General features: G+C 51.4%; 1 protein-coding gene across 1 annotated transcript; it reads left to right on the plus strand.

Annotated features, from left to right (window-relative positions):
- Positions 1-1964: 1964 nt before the first annotated feature.
- Positions 1965-16651, plus strand: SLC22A4 (solute carrier family 22 member 4). Its single transcript, XM_065734868.1, has 10 exons — positions 1965-2357; positions 6511-6614; positions 7443-7597; positions 9188-9359; positions 10237-10363; positions 12126-12226; positions 13124-13338; positions 13977-14159; positions 14970-15105; positions 15980-16651. Exons 1-10 carry the CDS (start codon positions 1965-1967, stop codon positions 16053-16055), a joined length of 1662 nt encoding a protein of 553 aa, XP_065590940.1. The 3' UTR covers positions 16056-16651.
- Positions 16652-19916: the final 3265 nt, after the last annotated feature.

Below are 19916 nucleotides of genomic sequence, written 5' to 3' on the forward strand. Positions count from 1 at the left end.
TCCGCTGAAGAGGTGCTGGAAAACGCGTTCCCTCCTCGCTCTCTCGGGTGTCAGAGGTTATTGTAATGTCTTAGGAAACGGATCTTCCCTACACGCACCGTAAAACAGACAGAGCTGCTCCGGGCGGTGCTGGAGCCGTGCGGTGCTCAGGAGCGCTTCAGGCTCTTGGGGTTCTGAACGGGAACATCTCCTTGCTTCTATTATTATAGGGAAAATCCCCGGCTCTTCGGTCCCGAGCACGCGTGGGAGGTCGGCGGCGGGGGGGAAGTGAGGACCGAAGGGGGCACGGTGCGTGGGGCGGGCGTCTCGCGTGGAGCTGAACGCGGCTCCGCTCCTCGCGGTGCCCCTCCCGCACCACCTAGTGATGGAAAGCAGAATACCGCCCGGCTCGGACAGGATCAGGGGAAAAGATTTGCTGTGAGAATTTGAAGCACTGAGGGTGGGGTGTGTGGCTCATGGGTTACAACAGCATCGCACTGCGGGGGACAGCAACCCGGCCAAGGGAGGAGCGGATTTAATCCGGATTTAATCGGCGGGGGGGGGGGGAGAGGGGGGGGGGTTGGTCTCTCTGCCTGGCCCAGATCAATGCTGCCATCTGCTTCTCCTGCCCAGGCACTGCTGATTTTGGTGCCTCCACCTCTGGTTGTCACTGCTTCTGTGATGCCACCTCACCGAGCTGCGTTACCCTGCACGTTGTTCTCAGGATGCAGGCCATGCCCAGCTGGGGGGCTTGCTGCTTGCTGCAGCACTTTCTGTGCCACCCTCTTGCCCCCTTGCAGCAGCTCCCAGCCCCCCAGAAACTCGTGGAGCAGCAAGCAGCCCACGCTCCGTGGGAGAGCACTGCAGCCAGGAGCTGCATCCTCCTGCTGCCTTCCCCCTGCCTACATCACAGCCCTGCTTTTCCCCCAGCAGCGATAAGAGGACCGCCCCCAACCAGGGCTCTCAGAGCTGCCCGGCACAGTGCATGGATGCTTATGTGTCACCCAGGGAAGGCACAGAGCAGCGTTGTGAAACACTTCGAGTGCTGAGCGCATTTCAAACGCTGCCGTGTTTCCGAGAGCCCCGTGAGTTATTTCAGGAGATGATGACAGCGTTGCTCAGATTTCCTGCACGGCCTCGCAGCTATCTGCAGGTCCTGCTGCAGCATCGCGTGCTGTGCAGCAGCAGATAGGAACTGGAGCAGAGCGCTGCTCTCCCCGGGCCGGAGCTGCTGCAGGAACCCTCCGAGCAGACACTGCTGACCTCGTGTGTCGCGTTTTGGGAGCACCGCTGGGAGATGAACATCGTGCTGCAGGGGATGACAGCTCCCGGGGGCTGTGAGCACATGCAGCGCCCGAAGCTGCGGCTGACGGCGGCTGTTTTCCCACCGCGGCTGCATAGGAGGGCTCTGCCCACCGAGCTGCTCCTCCCGCATCTCAGCGGGGATGAGGATGCTCCAGGCCAAGGTCCCGCTGCCTCCAGCCCTGCGCTGCCCACGGCTCCGCCGGATCTGCCTCCGTCATCCCCCAGCTGGCCACGGGGGGGGGGAGCCTGCTCCGAAAGTAATGCCTCCCGTTCTTTAATTACGTCGCTTCCCAACATCGGAGGTGGATGTTGGCGATACGGCAGTAAGGGGCCGATTCTTCCCACGCGCTGAAATTCATCGACGCTCGCTGAATGTTTCTGAGACCAAACAGGGAAAGGTGGACCGCGCGAATAAATAGGCGGCAATACTTTCAGAGCGACCTGCTTATTCCTGCGCTGAACTCTGCCCGCCCCGCATCGCCGCTCCCGAAGCTCCGCACCGCGCTCGGGGCGTTACGGTGCGGCCGCTCCCGGCCCCGGGGCACTGCTCGGGGCTCCCGCAGCGCTTCGGAAGGCGGTGGAGCGGATCCCCGCAGCGGGACGCACCGCCCCACGGGGCCGGACCGGGGCGGAGCCGCTCCGCATGGGGCGCGCAGAGGCGCGGAAATCCACGCATCGCCATGCGGGACTACGAGGAGGTGACCGCCTTCCTGGGCGAGTGGGGCCGCTTCCAGCGCGTCGTTTTCTTCCTACTCAGCGCCAGCATCGTCCCCAACGGCTTCAACGGGATGTCGGCCGTGTTTCTGGCCGGTATCCCCGAGCACCGCTGCGCCGTGCCGCCCGGAGCCAACCTGAGCGACGAGTGGCGGAACGCCAGCATCCCGCTGGAGCCGCGCGGCGGACACGCGGAGCCGAGCCGCTGCCACCGCTACCGCCTGGACGTGCTCGCCAACCTCTCGGCGCTGGGGCTGCGGCCCGGCTCCGACGTGCGGCTGGAGGAGCTGGAGCAGGAGCCGTGCCTGGACGGCTGGGAGTACAGCCGCGACGTGTACCGCTCCACCATCGTCAGCGAGGTGAGGTGGAGCGGTGCGCGCCCCCGGAGGGGCGGCGTTGCCCCCGGGGTGGGGGGCACAGAGGGAGCGGTCCCCCCCACACCGGGTCCCGAAGGGCGAATTCCTGTGGGAATGTGTTGGATGCCCGAGGGAAGGGCAGAGGTGATGCTCTGGGGGAGGTGAGCCGGAGCTCTGCGGCGGTCCGTGTTATCGCTGCGTGTTTTCAGCTCGAGCGCCGGCTCGGTTTGTTAGGAGAGGGATTTTCTGTGTTGGGAGGCTGAAAATAGAAGCATGATGATTTCTTCCTTCTGTTTCCTCCTGCTGCTTTCTCCGAGCTGGCACGCTGCTCGTCCTGGCAAATTCCCATTGATTCATTTCCTGGCACGAGGATGCCACCTCTGCCAAGGGACACGGAGCGTGGGGCTTTGGTGGCTGGGAGCCCCGTGGGCGCTGACCCGGTGGGGAGGTGGCTCTGAGCTGTGAGCCTGTGGCCGCGCTGCCCGACTCGATTTTAATCCTGCACAATGGCATCATCTGTGCAGGGACATGGGGACGTGGGCAGTGACAGTCACAGGAGCACTTCTGGGGTTTTGGTTTGTATGGGCTCTCTGCCTCTGCTGGTGATGAGCTGTGACAGAGCACAGGGCGATGCCCCAGAAGCTGCGGGACTGCTGTGCTCGTTGGTGTTGTATCAGAGGCAATAACGGGCTCAGCCCACACTGGCGTTTGGCAGCCAGTGCCCCCACGTGCCCCAGGACGGGCAGTGACACACAGTGTCCCCAGCCAGAATGGCTCCAAGCTGCCGGGGAGGGGACAGAGCATCCCACACAGACTGAGGCTGTTGCAGTCTTGGGCTCGGGCTGTATTTCTTCACAGCTGTGGAGATCTGGATCCTGCCCTGGTCGCTCTCAGTGGTGCCAGCATTAACCCTGCTGGTGCCACAGGGTCACATCCCACTTGTGCAGCCCATGGCACGTGCTCGGGGTGTGGGCAGCAGTGGTTGGCAACGGCTGCAGCCCAGATGACTCAGCAGGGCCATCTGCCACCAAAAGCCACTGCATGGTGGGGAAAGGTCGTACCAGGAGCACACAGAGGCGTGGGGGCAATGATGTGTGTGGGAGGGGAAAGTGGTAGCAGGACATGGGGAGGGGACGGCAGCCCCTGGTGTGCTCAGTCCCCAGTGCTCACTGTGGGGTTTGCCATGGGGACCTGGGGCCCACCCGAGGGGCCAGAGCACGCTCAGTTTCAGTGGAAACCAAGTGCTGGGTTCCCATCTGTAGGTCAGATGGAGAAGGATTCTTGTTGCGTTCAGAACAGCGTGAACATGTGGGAAAGATTTTGGGTTCAGTTTTGAAACGAGGAGAGCAAGCAGTGATGAAACCGTGAAAAGGAGCAGCAGTTTGGTTAAACTTGTGATGCTGGGTTTTGTGCCCAGTAGTTTTGTCCGTGTTCACAAAGCCAAGCCTGGGCACACCACGAGGCTGGCTCCCTGCAAAGCCATCCCCAGTGGAGGAACAGAACTGGATGGCACAGGATGAAATGCTGGAGGCTGTGTTCGATTCACTGAGTTGCATCAAATCCTGTTACTGCTGCTGGAAAGGAGCAGGCTGGGGGATGCCAGCTCCGTGCTGGGGCTGTCTGGCAGTGTGCAAATCCCTGGGGGCAGAGCATCCCAGGCTCAGTCATAGGGGTTAGTCTGAAAACAGAGAGGACAGAGAAGTGAATGTATTCAGAGCAGTGGGGTAAAAGGAAATAACGGGGCTGGCACGACAGTGTGATAATGTGGGTGTGATCATGACCAGCTCTTATTTCTGGTGGTAAAAGCTTGGAAGCTTACCTGAACTTTGCTCTGCAGTGCACTTGACCAGGGACATTACAGTATTACTTATTTGCTGGTTAATGGATGATTAATCCAGCAGAGGCCGTTTGGACACCATGGCTGTGGGTGGCAGCTATGGGTTGCTGGGTGCAGGCACCCCATCCACTCAGCAGCCCCAGCTGTGCTGGGGCCATGGGTTTGGTTGTGTTTGTGTGTTTTCTGGTTGTCAAATGTGGGGAGTTCCTTTAGAAAGAAATCCCAGCCCACCACCAGCTGCTGCATACCCTGTCCTGCAGATGTTAGGGGCTTTGACCCCATTGTTAATCCCTGCTGTCTGTGTAGTGAGTGTGCCATGGGACAGCTGCTGGGAGATGTTAGGCACCAGGGGGACATGGGATCAGTGCAGTGCCTTCAGCTTGGTGTGGGCATTTTGGAAGCACTGACCCCTCCTCAGCTCACACCCAGCAGTGCAGAAGTGGGCACTGGGATGCTGGCCTTTTAGGACAAGAGTTGATGCCCCCGTGTTGCACCAGGGCAGGTTCAGGCTGGATATTAGGGAAAAATTGTTATCTTCCTCTCTGAAAGAGCTGTCAGGCATCAGCACAGCCTGCCCAGGGAGTGGGGGAGTCACTGTCCCTGGGGGTGTTCAGAGATGTGGGATGTGCCACTGGGGGAACTGGTCAGTGGACATGGTGGGATGGGTTGGCTTGGGGATCTGAGAGGTCTTTTCCAAACTGAGTGTTTCTATGATTAAATAGTGACAAATGTTAATCATGGGGCTTCATTTCCAGCCCATGGGGTGAGGTTCCCCCAGCAGGGCTGTTGGGAAGCCTCCTGGTGCCCCCAAAGCAGCACCCTGTCATCCAATGCAAGCTTGCAGCCAGAGTGGGTCAGGGTCACTGGGGACGGCTGCCCCAACCCCATTTATTTGTTGGGTGTCATGTTTTCATGTCCTGAGTAATGCTGTGTGTCAGCTGCACATTCTGGCACCGTGCTATTTGCTGATTGCACAAAGTCAGGCAAGTCAGGACATGGCAACTTGGAAACCTTCTCCCTTGTTTCATGTCCTTGGCTTCTCTAGGAACATCCTGCAGGAACTCTTGGAAATTTTGGTGCTTGGAGATCACAGGAGGACTCAGCACGGAGGCCCAGGGTAGAGACCCAGGGAGCCCAATCTCACAGCACACAGGGGCAGCCCTCCTGCTGTCATTCTTTTGCCTTTATTTCACTTTCTTTTCTGAAGAATCTCCTACTTTTAATGTCTTGTTTCCCGAAGCTGAGTTTTACTTTGTTTTGTTTTGTTTTACCTGTTTGTTTTTTTTATACAGGGCTTGATTTCTACCAGGTTTACAGAAATCTCCACTCCCTTTGACAAGTGCCACAGATCCCAGTGTACACTTCCCAAGAGCAGCATCCCTACTCCTACATTTCAGGAGTTGGAGCCCATGATCTCTATGGGTCCCTTCCAGCTCAGGATATTCCAGGATTCTATGATCCCTGCAAGTGTCAGAGCCCTGCTGGCCTACCCTTCCCCTCCATCTTATCAAGTACAATTAAGATAATCACAGATGAGTACCCAGACCTGGCTGGTGCCTACCCACCCCTCTCTTCCAGCAGACAAGATGCTTTCATCTGGGTACTAATCAGCTTGAAGGGTTTGAGGCACACACCCTGGTTCTGCTCCGATGGACAAGTCCTGGCAGAGGCAATGTCCCTGCTAATTACTGTAATTATGCTGTACTTTGATTTGGGGCTGATCAGCCTACCTTCATGGTACATTTGTCTAATCTGCTCCGGACCCGTTTGAAGTTCTCCTTTACCCCATAGGTGTGCCCTGACCGGGGCTGCTGGCTGGGATATCAGTGAGCCCTGCTGCACTCATGGCACACTTGTGGGATTTTTTAAGCTCTGTGTGGGTGCTGGGTGGAAGTTTCCATGCTGGCTCCTGTCCCAAACTTCCTCCCAGCTGTGAGAGTGAGCGATGAGCACCTGCAGGCTATGGGGTGGGGGGGAAAGGGAACGTGCAAAACCATCTGTGTGAGAAAATTGTTCTGTTCATGCTGTTGCATATATTCTGTCGAACCCAGGACGTGGTTAGAGGGCACGGTGGGGATGGGCTGGGGGTGGACTTGGTGATCTTAGAGGTCTTTTCCAAGCATAATAAATCCATGGTTCTATGACACAGATCTGGATGCAGGTGGGTATCCTCATGGGCACGGACAGCAGGGACCTCAGTGTCCCAGCACTGGGGATGGGGAAATTCATCCAAATTATATGGAAATGGGTGCATTCCCAGGAAGCAAAGGTTCCTCTGCTTGTGGGGCAGAGGCTGAGCTGTGGGCCCTTCTCTTGCAGTGGAACCTGGTGTGTGATGACGACTGGAAAGTGCCACTGACCACCTCCCTGTTCTTCGTGGGCGTCCTCATTGGCTCCTTCATCTCGGGGCAGCTCTCAGACAGGTAATGCCACCCACCAGCACTGCTCAGAGCAGGGCACAGTCCAGGAACGGCCCCAGCTGGGGGCTGTAGGGCCCATAAGGGAGCTTAACCCCCAGTTCTCCACATTTCAGTCAAAATCTGCTTTAGCTTCTAAAGAAGTTCAGTATGTTTTTGCCTAAGATTGCTGGAACTTGGGTGCACCTGGATGCTAACAGCCGATCTCAGCAGCAGCTTTGCAGGTTGATGGGGTGGTGTTTGCTGTCTCCCCACACTGCTGCTTTGTCCATTGCTTTCTGGTGGCTGAGAAGATCTCATTCATTGTCACACGCTGATCTCTTCCACTGTTTGAACAGAAGCTCTGTGTATTTGTTAGATGGGATGGTTGGTTGGATGGAAAGGTTTGTTGGAAATGATGTCAGTGTATCCCAGAGGAAACTAAGAGGACAGTCTGTAAATGAACAGCAGAGACATGATGCCATCCATGTATGTAGGCATAAAAAATACAAAAAAAATACAACTGGCATTGTGCAGTTATCTCAGCATCATCCTGAGCTCCATCATTTCCTACCTTTGATCTGCATTGCTTGCAATTTAGTGTGTTTCTCACTTACATGCCATGGTCTGGTCCCCCTAGTCCTTGTCTAATGGATCCCTGAAGTTTCTGCTCTTAAATTATTTTCTTATTTGGAAATTTTGCATCTTTCAGTTCTCATGGAAATAAACCAAATTCATGACCGACCTTCAGCTAAGCTGTGTCACCTGAGGTTGGATGCTCCCCTGCATGTTTCTGTGTAGCCCTGCACCACAGCTAGATCCTGTTTTTCCAACCACGTCTTTGCCCTTCCCCAGGTTCGGCAGGAAGAGCATCCTCTTCTTGACAATGGCTGTGCAGACTGGCTTCAGCTTCCTGCAGATCTTCTCCACCAGCTGGGAGATGTTCACAGTGCTCTTCCTCATCGTGGGCATGGGACAGATCTCCAACTACGTGGTGGCCTTCATACTGGGTAGGAATTGATCTGCATTAGATTAAGTGCTTGCTTAATGTACTATTTTTTTTTTCTTTTCAATCTGCACTTAATTAGAGACTGTGCTAAATCCTTGTTGGTACAGTTCCTAATTTAGGCCAGTAAGGGTTTTTTTTTTTTTTAATTCCTGAATGCCCTAAGGAATCTCTTCAGGTATTTAGTTAGAGCCTGTACTTTCTGCAGGCTTAGAGAAAAAGGTGGGTGAGGCAAACGTCAACACAACCACCCCGATTAGGGGAAGAGTTGGAGGGAGGCTCAGGGCTGCTATCAGCAGGAGCAGGGCTGACAGTGGCAGCATTTTGGGCTCCTCCCTGCCCAGCCCCTGTAACAGAGGGGTCCGCACACCTCAGTGCTGAGCAGCAGAGCTGTAAGGCTGTGTTCAAAATGTCCGTGTTCAGGTGTCAGGCTGTAAAACAAGGCCAGTTTGTGAAGGCGTGCTGCTATTTCCTGGTGAGGAGAATGAGGGCAGAGGAGGGGGGGAAGAGAATTGCAGCTGGAAGTTTGTCAGCTCATATTGGCTTGGTAGCGCTACAAACTCTATTTTCACATAACGTTTATCATAGAATCACAGAATGGTTGTGTTGGAAGGGACCTTACAGCCCTCCCCCCAACCCTACCCACCAGCTCCGACTGCCCAGGAGCCATCCATGGCCTTGGGCACCTCTTGGGAAGGTTTGCAACACCCCCAGTTTTCATTGCTAGGGGTTGCACTGGCCCCAGGCTGTGGCACACAGCTCTTGCCATCTGCTGGCACAGCGGTGATGCTGACTGCAGGACAGGAGTGCTATCAGGAGGCCCCGTCCTTGCATTCCATACCCTGCAGCCACAATGTGCTGCAGCCTTCTGTTCCCGGAGATAAAGCAGCGCAGGTCCCCACCCACAGACCAATTTACAAGTGAATTGTTAACCCCAAACCAATTGTGCTGCGGGAGGCCCCACTGGCATGGAGATGGGGGGAGGTGGGGGGGGTTGGGAACCTACCAGCTGGGAAACCCCAAACCCAAGGGGAGAAAGCTCTGGGAAGGGGGCTGAGCCCCCCAGCATTAGCTCCCGCAGCCTGCCCAGGGCTGTGGAACTCTGTATTTTACATATGAGATTAACAAAGGCAATTTGGGTGCTCTCTGCTCAGTCCATTCACTTTCATGTGCATCTCTGGCTGCTGCTGGGGCTGCATAGTTCCCATCTGCCTGGAGCAAAGCACAGTGCCTTCACGTTTCATTTCCACGTGACTGCCTTTATTTCTGTTCCCAACTCATTTAAACTCTGGGAGATGTTAACAGGAAGACTTCATTAAAAGGCACTGCCAGCTGTTTCTCTGTTAATTTGCAGTAGAGGAGGGCTTTGTGATCCGCGGGGCTCTGAGCCCTTGGTTAGATCAGCGAGCACTGATGGCAGTAACACAGGAACCACGCTGTTATTCCCTGGCAGTGTCCACTCAAGTGTCAAATAAGATGAACTGTTACTTCCTAACACTGTTCAGCTTATCTCTTTGTAAATGCAGTAAAGTATATAGTCACGATCGAGAAGAAAGAGTTAAAATGCTAATCCAACCTCCCTTGTTTTAAACAGGAACAGAAATTCTTGGCAAATCAGTTCGTATTATATTCTCTACGTTAGGAGTTTGCATATTTTTTGCAATTGGCTACATGTTGCTGCCCCTGTTTGCTTACTTCATCAGAGATTGGCGGATGCTGCTGCTGGCGCTCACCCTCCCGGGGCTGCTCTGCGTCCCGCTCTGGTGGTGAGTGCAGGGTGTCCTGGGCACCTCCTCCTCTTCTCTTGGACTTTTTCTCACCCTGTGCCATGTGGTCCACTTCTGAGGGTTACTGCACTCATTTAACTTGAAATATCTCGGAGTTGCACCACAGTTGCATTTCGCTCTGTCCCAAAGCGCTGCTTGATGGGGTGCTTGGTTTCGTATGCAAGCCTTCCACACTGCTATGGGATTGGCACTGTGAGGCATGCGAAGTATGTCCCTAAGGCATGGATAGCTTCAGAGTCCTGCTTTGCAATTTGGTGGGAATCTCCATCAAAGCATGCAGAAGGTTGCCATGGGTGCAAATGTGGTGGTGGTGGAAATCACGTGGCACCCAAAGCCAGGACACGGGTTAGCCCCTTGGGGAGCTTGGTGAAGGGATTATAGAATCATGGAACGGCTTGGGGTGGAAAGGTCAGAGGGTTTCCTTAAGGAAAGGTGAGACCTGATCCTGCATCAGATTTGTGGTGCAGCTGTGAGGCTTTGCACATAGCATTCCTACGACACAGAGCTTTTAAATGCACCCTCTGCACGTTCAAAGCATTCCCACACTCTATGCAGTTTCCTGAGAGTAATTTTGCTCAACCGTGCTGCCTGTGCAGTGACTGCAGCTTGCAGGGGGACAGCAGTGAATGAAAGCAGCCCCCGGGGAGAAGTGCCCACTCTTCTGCTTCAGCACGAGGACACGCACGTCCCACGTGCCCGAGTCCTCCCCTGGTCCCGGTGGGATGGGTTGCATTGTCTGTGTGCTTCTCTGCTGACTGTAAATGAGAGCATCGCTCATACAGAGCACCCATGTGGTTTTAATAACTCCTCCCTTCGGTGAAAAGCGTTGAGTCGTTTGTTCTGAACCTCATTGCAGGATCATTCCTGAGTCCCCTCGGTGGCTGATCTCCCAGGGAAGATATAAAGAAGCAGAAGTCATTATCCGAAAGGCTGCAAAAATAAACAACACCCCGGCCCCAGCCGTGCTTTTTGACACGGCGGAGGTACGTGTCATGCATCCTGTCACTTTTGGCTTGTTGTAAGCTGGCAGAGCAGAGCTGGCTTCCAGCTGCAGCACCCAGGCAGGGCTGCTGGCCTCAGGTAAGTTTTGGGGCAGCAGATGTGAGATGAGCAGCCACAGGGCTCACTTCTTGGTTTGCATGTTACAGTAAAACTGTTTTTCAGCAGAAGTTGGTTGTGGTTTTCACAGCAAGGGTGAGCCAGCTTGCTTCACCCTGGGGGCACCGAGGAGGCCTGAGGAGGACAAGTTTGACCCCATTCCAGCTTGGGGCAGTGTCAGCTGTTTGCATTTTAACTATGGCCCTTCACTGGGCTGTGCCTGAGCACTAAGTCCAGGTCCACGTATGCAGGGTTGGCGCAGCCCAGGGGATGCTCCAGCTGCACAGAGCAGAGAGTGCTGGAGCTGCACTTAAAGCATGTGACTAGAGTGAAAGCACTGAATCGCATTAAGCTCTTCTGCAGGCCTGTTGTTCTTTTTTTTTTTTTTTTTTATTGTATTTAATGTTTATTGATTAAAAGGAGAAAGCCAAGGGACTGCTCACAGCTGTGACACAGCTGGGTTTCGTGCCTGCCTCCCTACAGGAGCTTTGTCCCACTTTGGAGCTCCTGAAGACTCAGAAAGAACCCAGGCCAAGCTGATGGTGACCGTGGCTCTGTGCTGGGTCTGAATCTCTGCATCTCACGAGCACCTGCATTGTGTCTCCTGACATCTCCTGGTACAGCAAGAGCAAAACATCACACATCCCTGGTGATACTCGGAGCGAAAAGCTGCACACTGCCCCTCTGGGTGGCAGCACCGATTTGTTGTGCTTCGATTTTGGCTGAGCTGCTGAAGAGCTCTTTTCCAAACATCTGTGGTGCTGTAAATTGAGGTGCATGTTCCATCTGTGGGGAGCTGTGTGCACCATGGAAGCATTATCCTCACTTCTCAGTTGTCCTTCATTCTGGATGTGACCTTTCAGGCTCTGAGTGCAGCTCATCACTGTGCATTTTGGGGATAGCTCAGCTGTACTCACTTTGTGGGAACCTCACATCCCAAGAGCCCGTCCACAGCAGCCTGAAGATGCTGCCTGCACTTGGAGCCTCCCACTGAAGTACTGTTCTAACGCTACTGTGAAGATGCTCCTCAGAAACCATCACCCCTTCCTAGGAAAGGAAAATCTTTGGAGCCCCATAGGAGGGTCAGGGCGGTTCACCTTTGCTCTGGGGCTGGGAGGAAACCTGGCTGCTGGCACTGACCCCTGCTTGGGCTGCTCCGTGTCCCAGCAGGGTGCTGGATGGCTCACCCCTGCCTCTGCACTGAGACCCAGTGTCAGTCTCCATCCCCTGCTGGCAGCAGGCAGCTGGACTGGGTGGTGGTGTGCATTTGTCTCCCATCCTTTTGGAAGATGAGCAGAAGAGAGCTGAGTGCGCGTGCACAGAGAAACGCCTTCACTCGTGAGGTTGCTCCTGGAAGGACTGTGCTGTTAGATCCTTGAGGAAGCATTAATGAGCCTTTCTGATCAGCTAATCTGTGTGCACAGTGCAGCTATCCCAAGTGCTGCCCTTTTTTCTTTCTTTACCCAAAAACTCAAAAGCCACCACGGAGTGCTGCTGGTGCAGAGACCAGCTCCATTAAGGACTTGGGCTCACCCCTTATCCCAGTGCAGTGTTAACTTCCTACTGCCCAGGCTATTGGTATGCAAAGGTTGTTGTGCTCTGAGGTGTGTGGGAATTTTTTTGGTTTTGTTCTCCTTTTTCCTTCAGATGCAGGATTCGAAGCCTCAGCAGCAGCAGAAGGCTATCCTTCTGGACCTATTTCGAACCCGAAACATTGCAACTATTACTATTATGTCATTACTTTTGTGGTAAGGAAATGTGTATTCCTAAAGTACCCAGGCAATAGAACAGTCTCTGATTTGAGGGCACGTGTCGCAGGTTTAGATAATGAGTTTCAGCCTTGGAGCCTGCCCACACATGGCCCTCGATGGCCCCTGCACCTGTGCTGCATTAGCACATAAGTGTGGAGGTGTAGCCTCAACTCAGTGTAAAACAGCTAGGAAACTCTTTGTAACAGCCCGTGTATGTAATCTTTTTTAAGAAGGTCCCATCTCTGTAGCCTCTCATTGAAGAGAAACGACTCAAAGCAGAGGCAGCATCTCAGTAGTATAAAGAGCACCAAAACCAAGGCCAGTGCTTGTGTTGTTCCTGTCTGTGAGGTCCTGGTCCCTGCCTGGGCAACCACAAGGAGTGAGGACCGAGTAGTGCATTACAGGCAAACTGTGGCCCCTTTCTGTATCTATTTCCTAACAGGAGGTACCTGGCCTGCACGGTTGGTATGCTACAGGGGGGTAGGTCTGAAACCTGACGGTCCAGCTTTGTTGTGAAGATCAAAGTCAGATGTGTGCAGACTGCTGAGGGTGGGAGAGCCCAACAGTGTTGGCACAGGAGGCTTCCTAGTCTTGTGTCATTGTGCTGTTCATGAGCCCACTGCAGGGAAAAGCCTTTGTGAGTGGCTTCCACAAAGCCTCGTGCCTTCTGCGGAGGAAGGACAGAGTAATCGAGGTCTGCAAGCTGCTGTGAGTGTGTGGTCACTGGAAGGAACAGCAGAGTTAGAAAGTTGGGGCTGCCACTGGGATGGCTGAGCCACGATGTCCGTGGTGACGCTTTGCGACATCCGATTTTTGTAGCAACCTCTGAGGCAACGCCGGAGGTGTTCAGGGCACGGTGCTTCGGGAATCATTTGGTGTTATTGCTTTTCTCAGGTTTTTCACTTCCGTTGGTTACTTTGGCATTTCCCTCAACACTCCAAACTTGCACGGTGATGCCTACATCAACTGCTTCCTCTCGGCGGTCATCGAAGTCCCAGCGTACGTCATCGCCTGGCTGCTCCTGCGCTCCCTGCCCCGCCGCTACTCCATATCCAGCACCTTGTTTTTGGGGGGAGGTGTCATCCTCTTCATTAAGCTGGTTCCTACAGGTAGGAGATCCAATACAGCAATTAAGCATCACTACATTTAATGCTTCTAGCAGTTCTGTGAAACTACTGGAAACTGGGACCAAATTTGGGATCTCAGGTCCAATTTATGCTGATGACTGTTAGTTGTGGTATTTTTTGGTTTAGTGTGTACACATATGCTGAGTCACACACTGCTCTCAGATATTGTGTCAGATTTCCGAGCTTTTCATAGGCCAGGGGAACCAGCCAAAAGTGTAGTGTGATTTATTTGGCTGTGCAGAGAGGCTGAAACCATCCCAAGAGCCTCACAGACTTCGCTGTGTGGAAATCTCCACAGAGTTTTGCAAAATAGGGATGGATTTACACCTGTGCTTCGTTACTGGAATTCTGTTTCATTTCCAAAATGCCTTTTCACCGTCTGAAAAGCAAAAACAGAAGTACACAATAACCTGTGCCCTCTGCAGTGTGCTCAGCACAGAGTGTGTGGCCAAGTGGGACTGAGAGGCTGCAGGATTAGGAGCAAAATAGAACAAAAACTCTTAAAGGAAAAGAAACATCAAACAAACAAACAGCAATAGGGTCCACAGAGGGTAAAACAAGTGCAAGCCACGAGCAAAGAGTGTTGTTTATTCCTCTTGATTTTTATCTTTCTCCTCCAGATCTCAATGTCCTCTCTGTTTGCCTGGTGATGCTTGGAAAATTTGGCATCACAGCTGCGTTTTCAATGCTTTATGTCTACGATGTGGAGCTGTACCCAACGCTGGTCAGAAACATGGCAGTCGGAGCTACGTCCACAGCTTCCAGGCTGGGCAGCATCATTGCTCCCTACTTTGTTTACCTGGGTGAGATATCTTGCACTCTTGCCTTGAGTTGCATCGCTGCCCAGAAATGTTACCTGAGCTTCTGGTCTTCAGTCTGCGTTGCAGCTGAAGTAGCAGTAACAAATGTAGACAGGATTAAGCTTTTATTGCTATACTTTCTCATGGGTTCCCATAGGCTGTCTTTAAAAACTCTCGTTGCAGTCATCAGAATAGTTTTCTAAATGTTGGGAGGTTTTAGGATAAACTGGTGAGCTCCAGAAATCTGCTACAGCTCAGTCAGGCCCTTGCAGTTTGTCCAGCTCATGAGCACAGAGATCAAATCACAAACTTTGGCTCTGGATGTGAAATACCCAGAGGCCTTCATTTTAATCCTAGTTTATTTCTCACATTAGAAAGCACGCTGCTACATCCCAGCTACAAAATAAAGCTGTCAAGTCCAGTTTGGTACTTGGTCTGCCTCGCTTTAATCCCTAGCTAACCCCTTTACTGAAAGACCTCTTAAGTTCTGTGATACTGTGGTGGAAGTCCTGCTGTGTCTCAACCCTGGTGCACTGGCAGCAGGCTGATGGCAGGGGCCGCTGCTTCCATGTCCTAAATCAGGATCTGAGCACTGACTGATGTCAGAGCCACTCCCTGCAGTGATGCTTCCTCCACTTCCAGCTGGAATAATGTAAGCATTCCCCCCACTAATGGCCCATTGGTCTCAATTTGGCCTACTCGCTGCATTATTCCAAGTCAATTCTGCATTCCAGTGATATCTGAAACGTAAACTTCGTGGTTTCATTGAAGGTGGCCCTGTAATTGATGTTCTGCTGTCCTGTGTTCTGCCAGGTGCCTACGACAGATACCTACCGTATATCATCATGGGAAGCCTGACTGTGTTGATAGGGATCCTCACCCTGTTTCTGCCTGAGAGCTATGGCAATACCCTGCCTGAGAGCTTTGAACAGATGCTGAAGGTGAAATGGTAAGTCGGCCTTCGTTCATCCCAGTCTTCACAAGAATTCAGGACTTCTTTGTATGTAGTCTCTTTTTCCAGTGAGCAGATGTTTCATTAAATCCACTGCAAAACATCAGAGCTTTCAGAGTGCCCTTTAGATCTGTTGTTGTTGATCCTACAGACAGCTCTGAACCTGGGCACCGATGTGCTTGAAGGTGTGCACTCAGAAACAGAAGCTGACCCCCTCCAGGTGCTGTTTTGGGTGCCCTAAGAAAATATGCCCTCTGAAATCTGTATCATACATCATAGTGCTGACACAGTGGAAAAAGTGCTTGCTAGCCACTACAGTGTGTGGGAAATTAGTGCAGGAGGAAACTGAATTAGCTAAAGTGCAACTGCATAGACACTAGTCAGCTTTGTGAGAGAGAGTGAGCAGAATTTGCCCTTACAGGGCAAAACCAACCAAACAAAAAACAACCACCCGTGGAATTGCCCGTAGCTGATGCCTGGTTGGTAAAGGAGCTGCCATTGTACTTTCAGGGTAAGCAGATTCCTCAGGCCAGGTTCCCTGGTAAGAGCACACTGCTCTTTTTTCCCAGCTATGGACTTCTCATATATCTGACATCACTTTAACTCTGCAGTTGATGTCCAGATTCCCTTTGCAGGCTTCTTGCACGAATGAAGTAACTGAATTACAAGCACTGAGTTATATTTGAAATGTTGTTTCCTGCACTGTTCCTTCCATCCAGAAGGGCATGCTGTAGAGAAGACCTGCTTTTATTTCCAGTGTTCATATTAGTAGTGTAACATGGTTATTTTAGCAGTGCTGTTAGGAGGGGTCAGTGTCTGCTCTCACTCTGTAAAATGTTCTCTGCCTTCTCAGTCTTTTACTTGCTTTCAGTTTCAGAAATGGGCAGCAAACCACCAGCATTAGGAATTCAAAGGAGAGTCCTGAAACTCTTATAACACCGTTGTGAAGAAGGACGTGCATTCTCAGAGGGGCTGGAAGAGCAAGACCTCAAAATGCATTTTCTGCCACAGGAAAACGAACAAAACCCAACAGCCAATGCTGCAGCACTGCAGTTTTTGTCCCTTGTGCTCCTGTACCCACGTACCTATTTTCTGAATGGATGTTGTCTGCTCCCATAGGGCTCTTAGTTTGTAATTCAGTGTTCTGATTCCTGGAGTGTGTCAGCAGATCCAGTCCCTGTCGAGAAACAGAGGTCTGTATGTGCTAAACATGACTTGAGTAATAACACAGCAGTGACTGCACTCAGCCTTGTACTCAGTGAAAGCTGCTAAGAGAAAAAGAAGGTGCCAGTGGTGATGGTGGTGGTTTTCTCTCACTGTGCGTGCTGAGTGGAGGAAGGGGAGCTGGGTGTCCCTTTGAACACTTCACACATCCCTAAAGGGAAGATCCCAGTCTCATCTGAACTCCATAACCAAAGCCTGATAACTAAGTGATCTCCAAGTTTAGTTGTAGCAAAAAGCATATGCAGGCTTCGCTGAAAGAGTCTTCCAAACAAGGCGTTGGAGTGGCTTGTTGCTTGTTTCCCAGGACCTGGCATCCACTTCTGATGGGAAAAAAAGCTGATGCTTCATGAATTCTGAGCCTTCTGAAGCCACTGGGCTTACCAAGTGTTGGGGTTAAGGACTGAGCCAGGATTACAGCCTGCTGATCTCCTTCTGAGGGCCATGTTCCCTTTCAAAAGAAACAGGCTTTAGCAAATAAGTGATCCTGTTCAAACATGCTCTGCAGTTTTAGCTTTTGGGCTTCTTGTGGTCTACTGACATAAGCAACTTCTATATCTTTCTGTGGTTCTTTTCCAAAGCATTTCATTTCTCCTTTGAATATACACTACATTGTGCTACACCTTCAGAGAAAACACCTCCGTTTTGAAAGCCTCTGCTAAAACCTTTGTACCATTTACAAATGTAAAGGTCATTCAATACTTGCAAAAATCTGACGTTCTGTGTGGGAGACTTTCATGTGTAGCTATCAAGAACTGAAAAGGGCTAATTTGGGACCATACTTTTTATTTTTTATTTTTTCCAAAGCAAAAAAAAAAATGCCAACAAAGCCAGCATTTTATTTTCAGGTCCTACAGGTGGTATGTGCATTTTTAAAACTTCAGCAAAGCTAGATGAGAGGAAAAGATAAATGTAGCAGAGCTTAGATTCATGCTACTACTGTTTTATGAATGCTGCATAGTTGGGGGAGAAAAAAAAGTTCAATGCCTTTTACTTTTCTATTTATTGGTTGTGTGTGGACTTCTTGTCCACGTGAAGTCCCTCGGGCTGGGTGGGCTGATTTTTACCTTCTATAAAAAGTGGTGATTCACATTCTCAGGGCCAACAAAAGCACACGGTCTCATCTGTTAATGTGAGAGTTTGCAGCAATTCATCTTGTGCTGGCATTTGGCACAGCAGTGAGGATCTCCCTGTAAGTTCAAGCACAACAATTAAGGTTTATAACATTTAAATGCAAGGAACTTGTGCAATCATCTCAAGCTGCAATTTGGGATGTGGAAATATTACTTCCCTTAATATTAACTTTCTGCAGTCATGCTTTTTGCCACAGATGTAATGTGCCATAAGGCTGATGGCCCCCACGTTCTCATCTCTTTTCAAACTGGAATTTCTTTCATGCCTGCAGTATTTAATTCTCTATTTTGCTCATTGCAAGGTTCCTCTATCAAATAACTATTTAGATTTCTGAACAAAACCTTTCTATTGGTGTAGGGCAGGTTGGAGGACTTGGTTGAGCATAGACAGCCTGTATTTTTATGAGGATTTTTATATTAAGTTCATACTTATTTTATGTGGTTGTAGGCTTAGGCATTTCTGAAAGGTAAATATTTTTATATTCTCGAACTTTGTTGTATCTTAAAACTAGATTTCATTTTTTGATACGGAAGAGGATTGTGGGTTTTTAAATACCTTGTTTTAACTGGTCTCATTTTACCCTAGACCTAAAGCTAGTGTCATGTTCTGGTATTTTTAATGGCAGATTAAAAAAGAAAACAAAACCTGCAAGAGTGAAATGCACTGTTGACAAGAATGTGATGTTGTCATGAGGACTCAGTGTGCCTGAGCACAGTCAGAATGAGAAAATGAGATTGCTTCAGCTGATGGAGCATTGGCGAGGAGGGTTTCTGTCCTCTGACCGTATCCTTCCCAGGATAGAACAGAGATTTCTGGAGAAACTCAAAGAGCAAATCAGGCAGGGATGAATCCGAAGGGCAGGAGTGCCAGTTTCCAGCAAGCTACTATGTTTTTAATTGTGACGCTGAAGAATCGGCTTAGTAGCTGTTGGCAGAAAATAAATGCATTTCTGGTGAGCAACCGAAGCCTTTCACTGCAGTCTTCAGAGTTTTCAGTGTCAGGTGCTCGATGGGGTTCAGTGGGACCTGTGTGCTCATCTCAGCTGGGAGGTGCATGGGCAGCTCTGACCTGAAGATGGGAGGGAAGCACAACTCGATGGCTCCCACTGATCGCACCGTGCCTCAACTCTCCTCTGTCACATTTACCCAGGTCTCTCTGTATAACCTCTTATTGTTGGTAAGACCTGACAGTGGCTTATTGGATATCTTCAAGCACATATATAACTGTAGTCATTGTCACCTCGTAACTCCTGTCTTGACTGGAATAAAACATACACTAGCATTGTTTAACCTATTTTCTGTGTGGATTGTAGTTGAAGAATAAAGTCTCCTAAATTTAACACTTCGTGCAAAGATGTTTAAAGAAATAATTAAAAATGAACGTGGCGTGTGTTATGAAAATAAAAGCCTAAAATAAACTCTGCCACCCAAGAAGCATGCTGCTCTTCCCAGCTCCCCGTGAGCAACCTGGACTCAATCATAGCAGCATTTCAGCCACGCACCATCATCAGGCACTGACCATGACAAGAATTTGGCCTTGCACCATCATCACACATTGGCCATGGCAACATTTCAGCTTTGCACCACGCACCTGGCTTTGACTGTGGCAACATTTGGGCCTTGCACCTTAGACCTGGCCTCGGCTATGGTGACAGTTTGGTTTTGCACTATGAACCTGGCCTCGACTATGGCATCACTTTGGCTTCCTGGAAAGAAGCAGGCCCACTGCCCAGAGGCTCAAGGCTTCCCTCCATTGCCTGCCACCTCCAGTGCCCCAGGGGCTCCTCCTTCATCCCTTGCCAGCACAGCCCCGAGGCCCTGGCCAGCATTAGGCTGAGCAGGAGCCAGAATCATGGAACTGCAGGGGTTGGAATGGACTTCTGGACATCATCCAGTCCCAACTCCCTGCTGAAACACGTTCCCTGCTGCAGTTGCACAGGAAAACATCCAGGCATGTTTGGGTACACCCAGAGGAGACTCTCCCACCCCTCCGGACCGCTCGTGCCACGGCTCTGCCATCCTCATAGCAAAGTTCTTCGCGCTCAGAAGGAACTCCGTATCACTCTGCATCCCTGCAGCTGCAAGAGATGTCTATATTTCGCTTTTAATTCTCAGTGATCTCCTCGGATAGCAGTAGGCAATAAATTATATTCATTCTTTCCCACCCTGAGTCTGTTTTGCCCACAACAGCAGGTGGGACCTCCCCATCCTTATCGTCTGCCGAGCCCTTTTTCCATCGCATTTTCTCCCCTTGTTCCGTTAAGCGGGGCACCATTCAGCACATGCGGCTGTATGGATTTGTTATCACACAGCTGAGGATATCTGTGACTCAAAACGCGCACTCAGCAGCGGGCACCACAACCGCGGCCCCTCCTCGCTCGGCCCGCTCCGGCCGAGCCCCCGCCGCGCCTCCGTGCCGGGCGCGGGGCATGCCGGGAACCGCGCGCCGGGAGC

Source organism: Cyrtonyx montezumae, unplaced genomic scaffold, assembly GCF_038088225.1.
Source record: "Cyrtonyx montezumae isolate F1298 unplaced genomic scaffold, pur_monq_1.0 scaffold_18, whole genome shotgun sequence".
NCBI classification, from domain to species: domain Eukaryota; kingdom Metazoa; phylum Chordata; class Aves; order Galliformes; family Odontophoridae; genus Cyrtonyx; species Cyrtonyx montezumae.

Coding starts and splice junctions, on each gene's coding strand:
- SLC22A4 (XM_065734868.1), top strand. CDS start 1,965: ATGCGGGACTACGAGGAGGTGACCGCCTTCCTGGGCGAGTGGGGCCGC. Junction 9,360..10,236: donor CTCTGCGTCCCGCTCTGGTG/GTGAGTGCAGGG, acceptor ACCTCATTGCAG/GATCATTCCTGAGTCCCCTC. Junction 10,364..12,125: donor TGCTTTTTGACACGGCGGAG/GTACGTGTCATG, acceptor TTTTTCCTTCAG/ATGCAGGATTCGAAGCCTCA.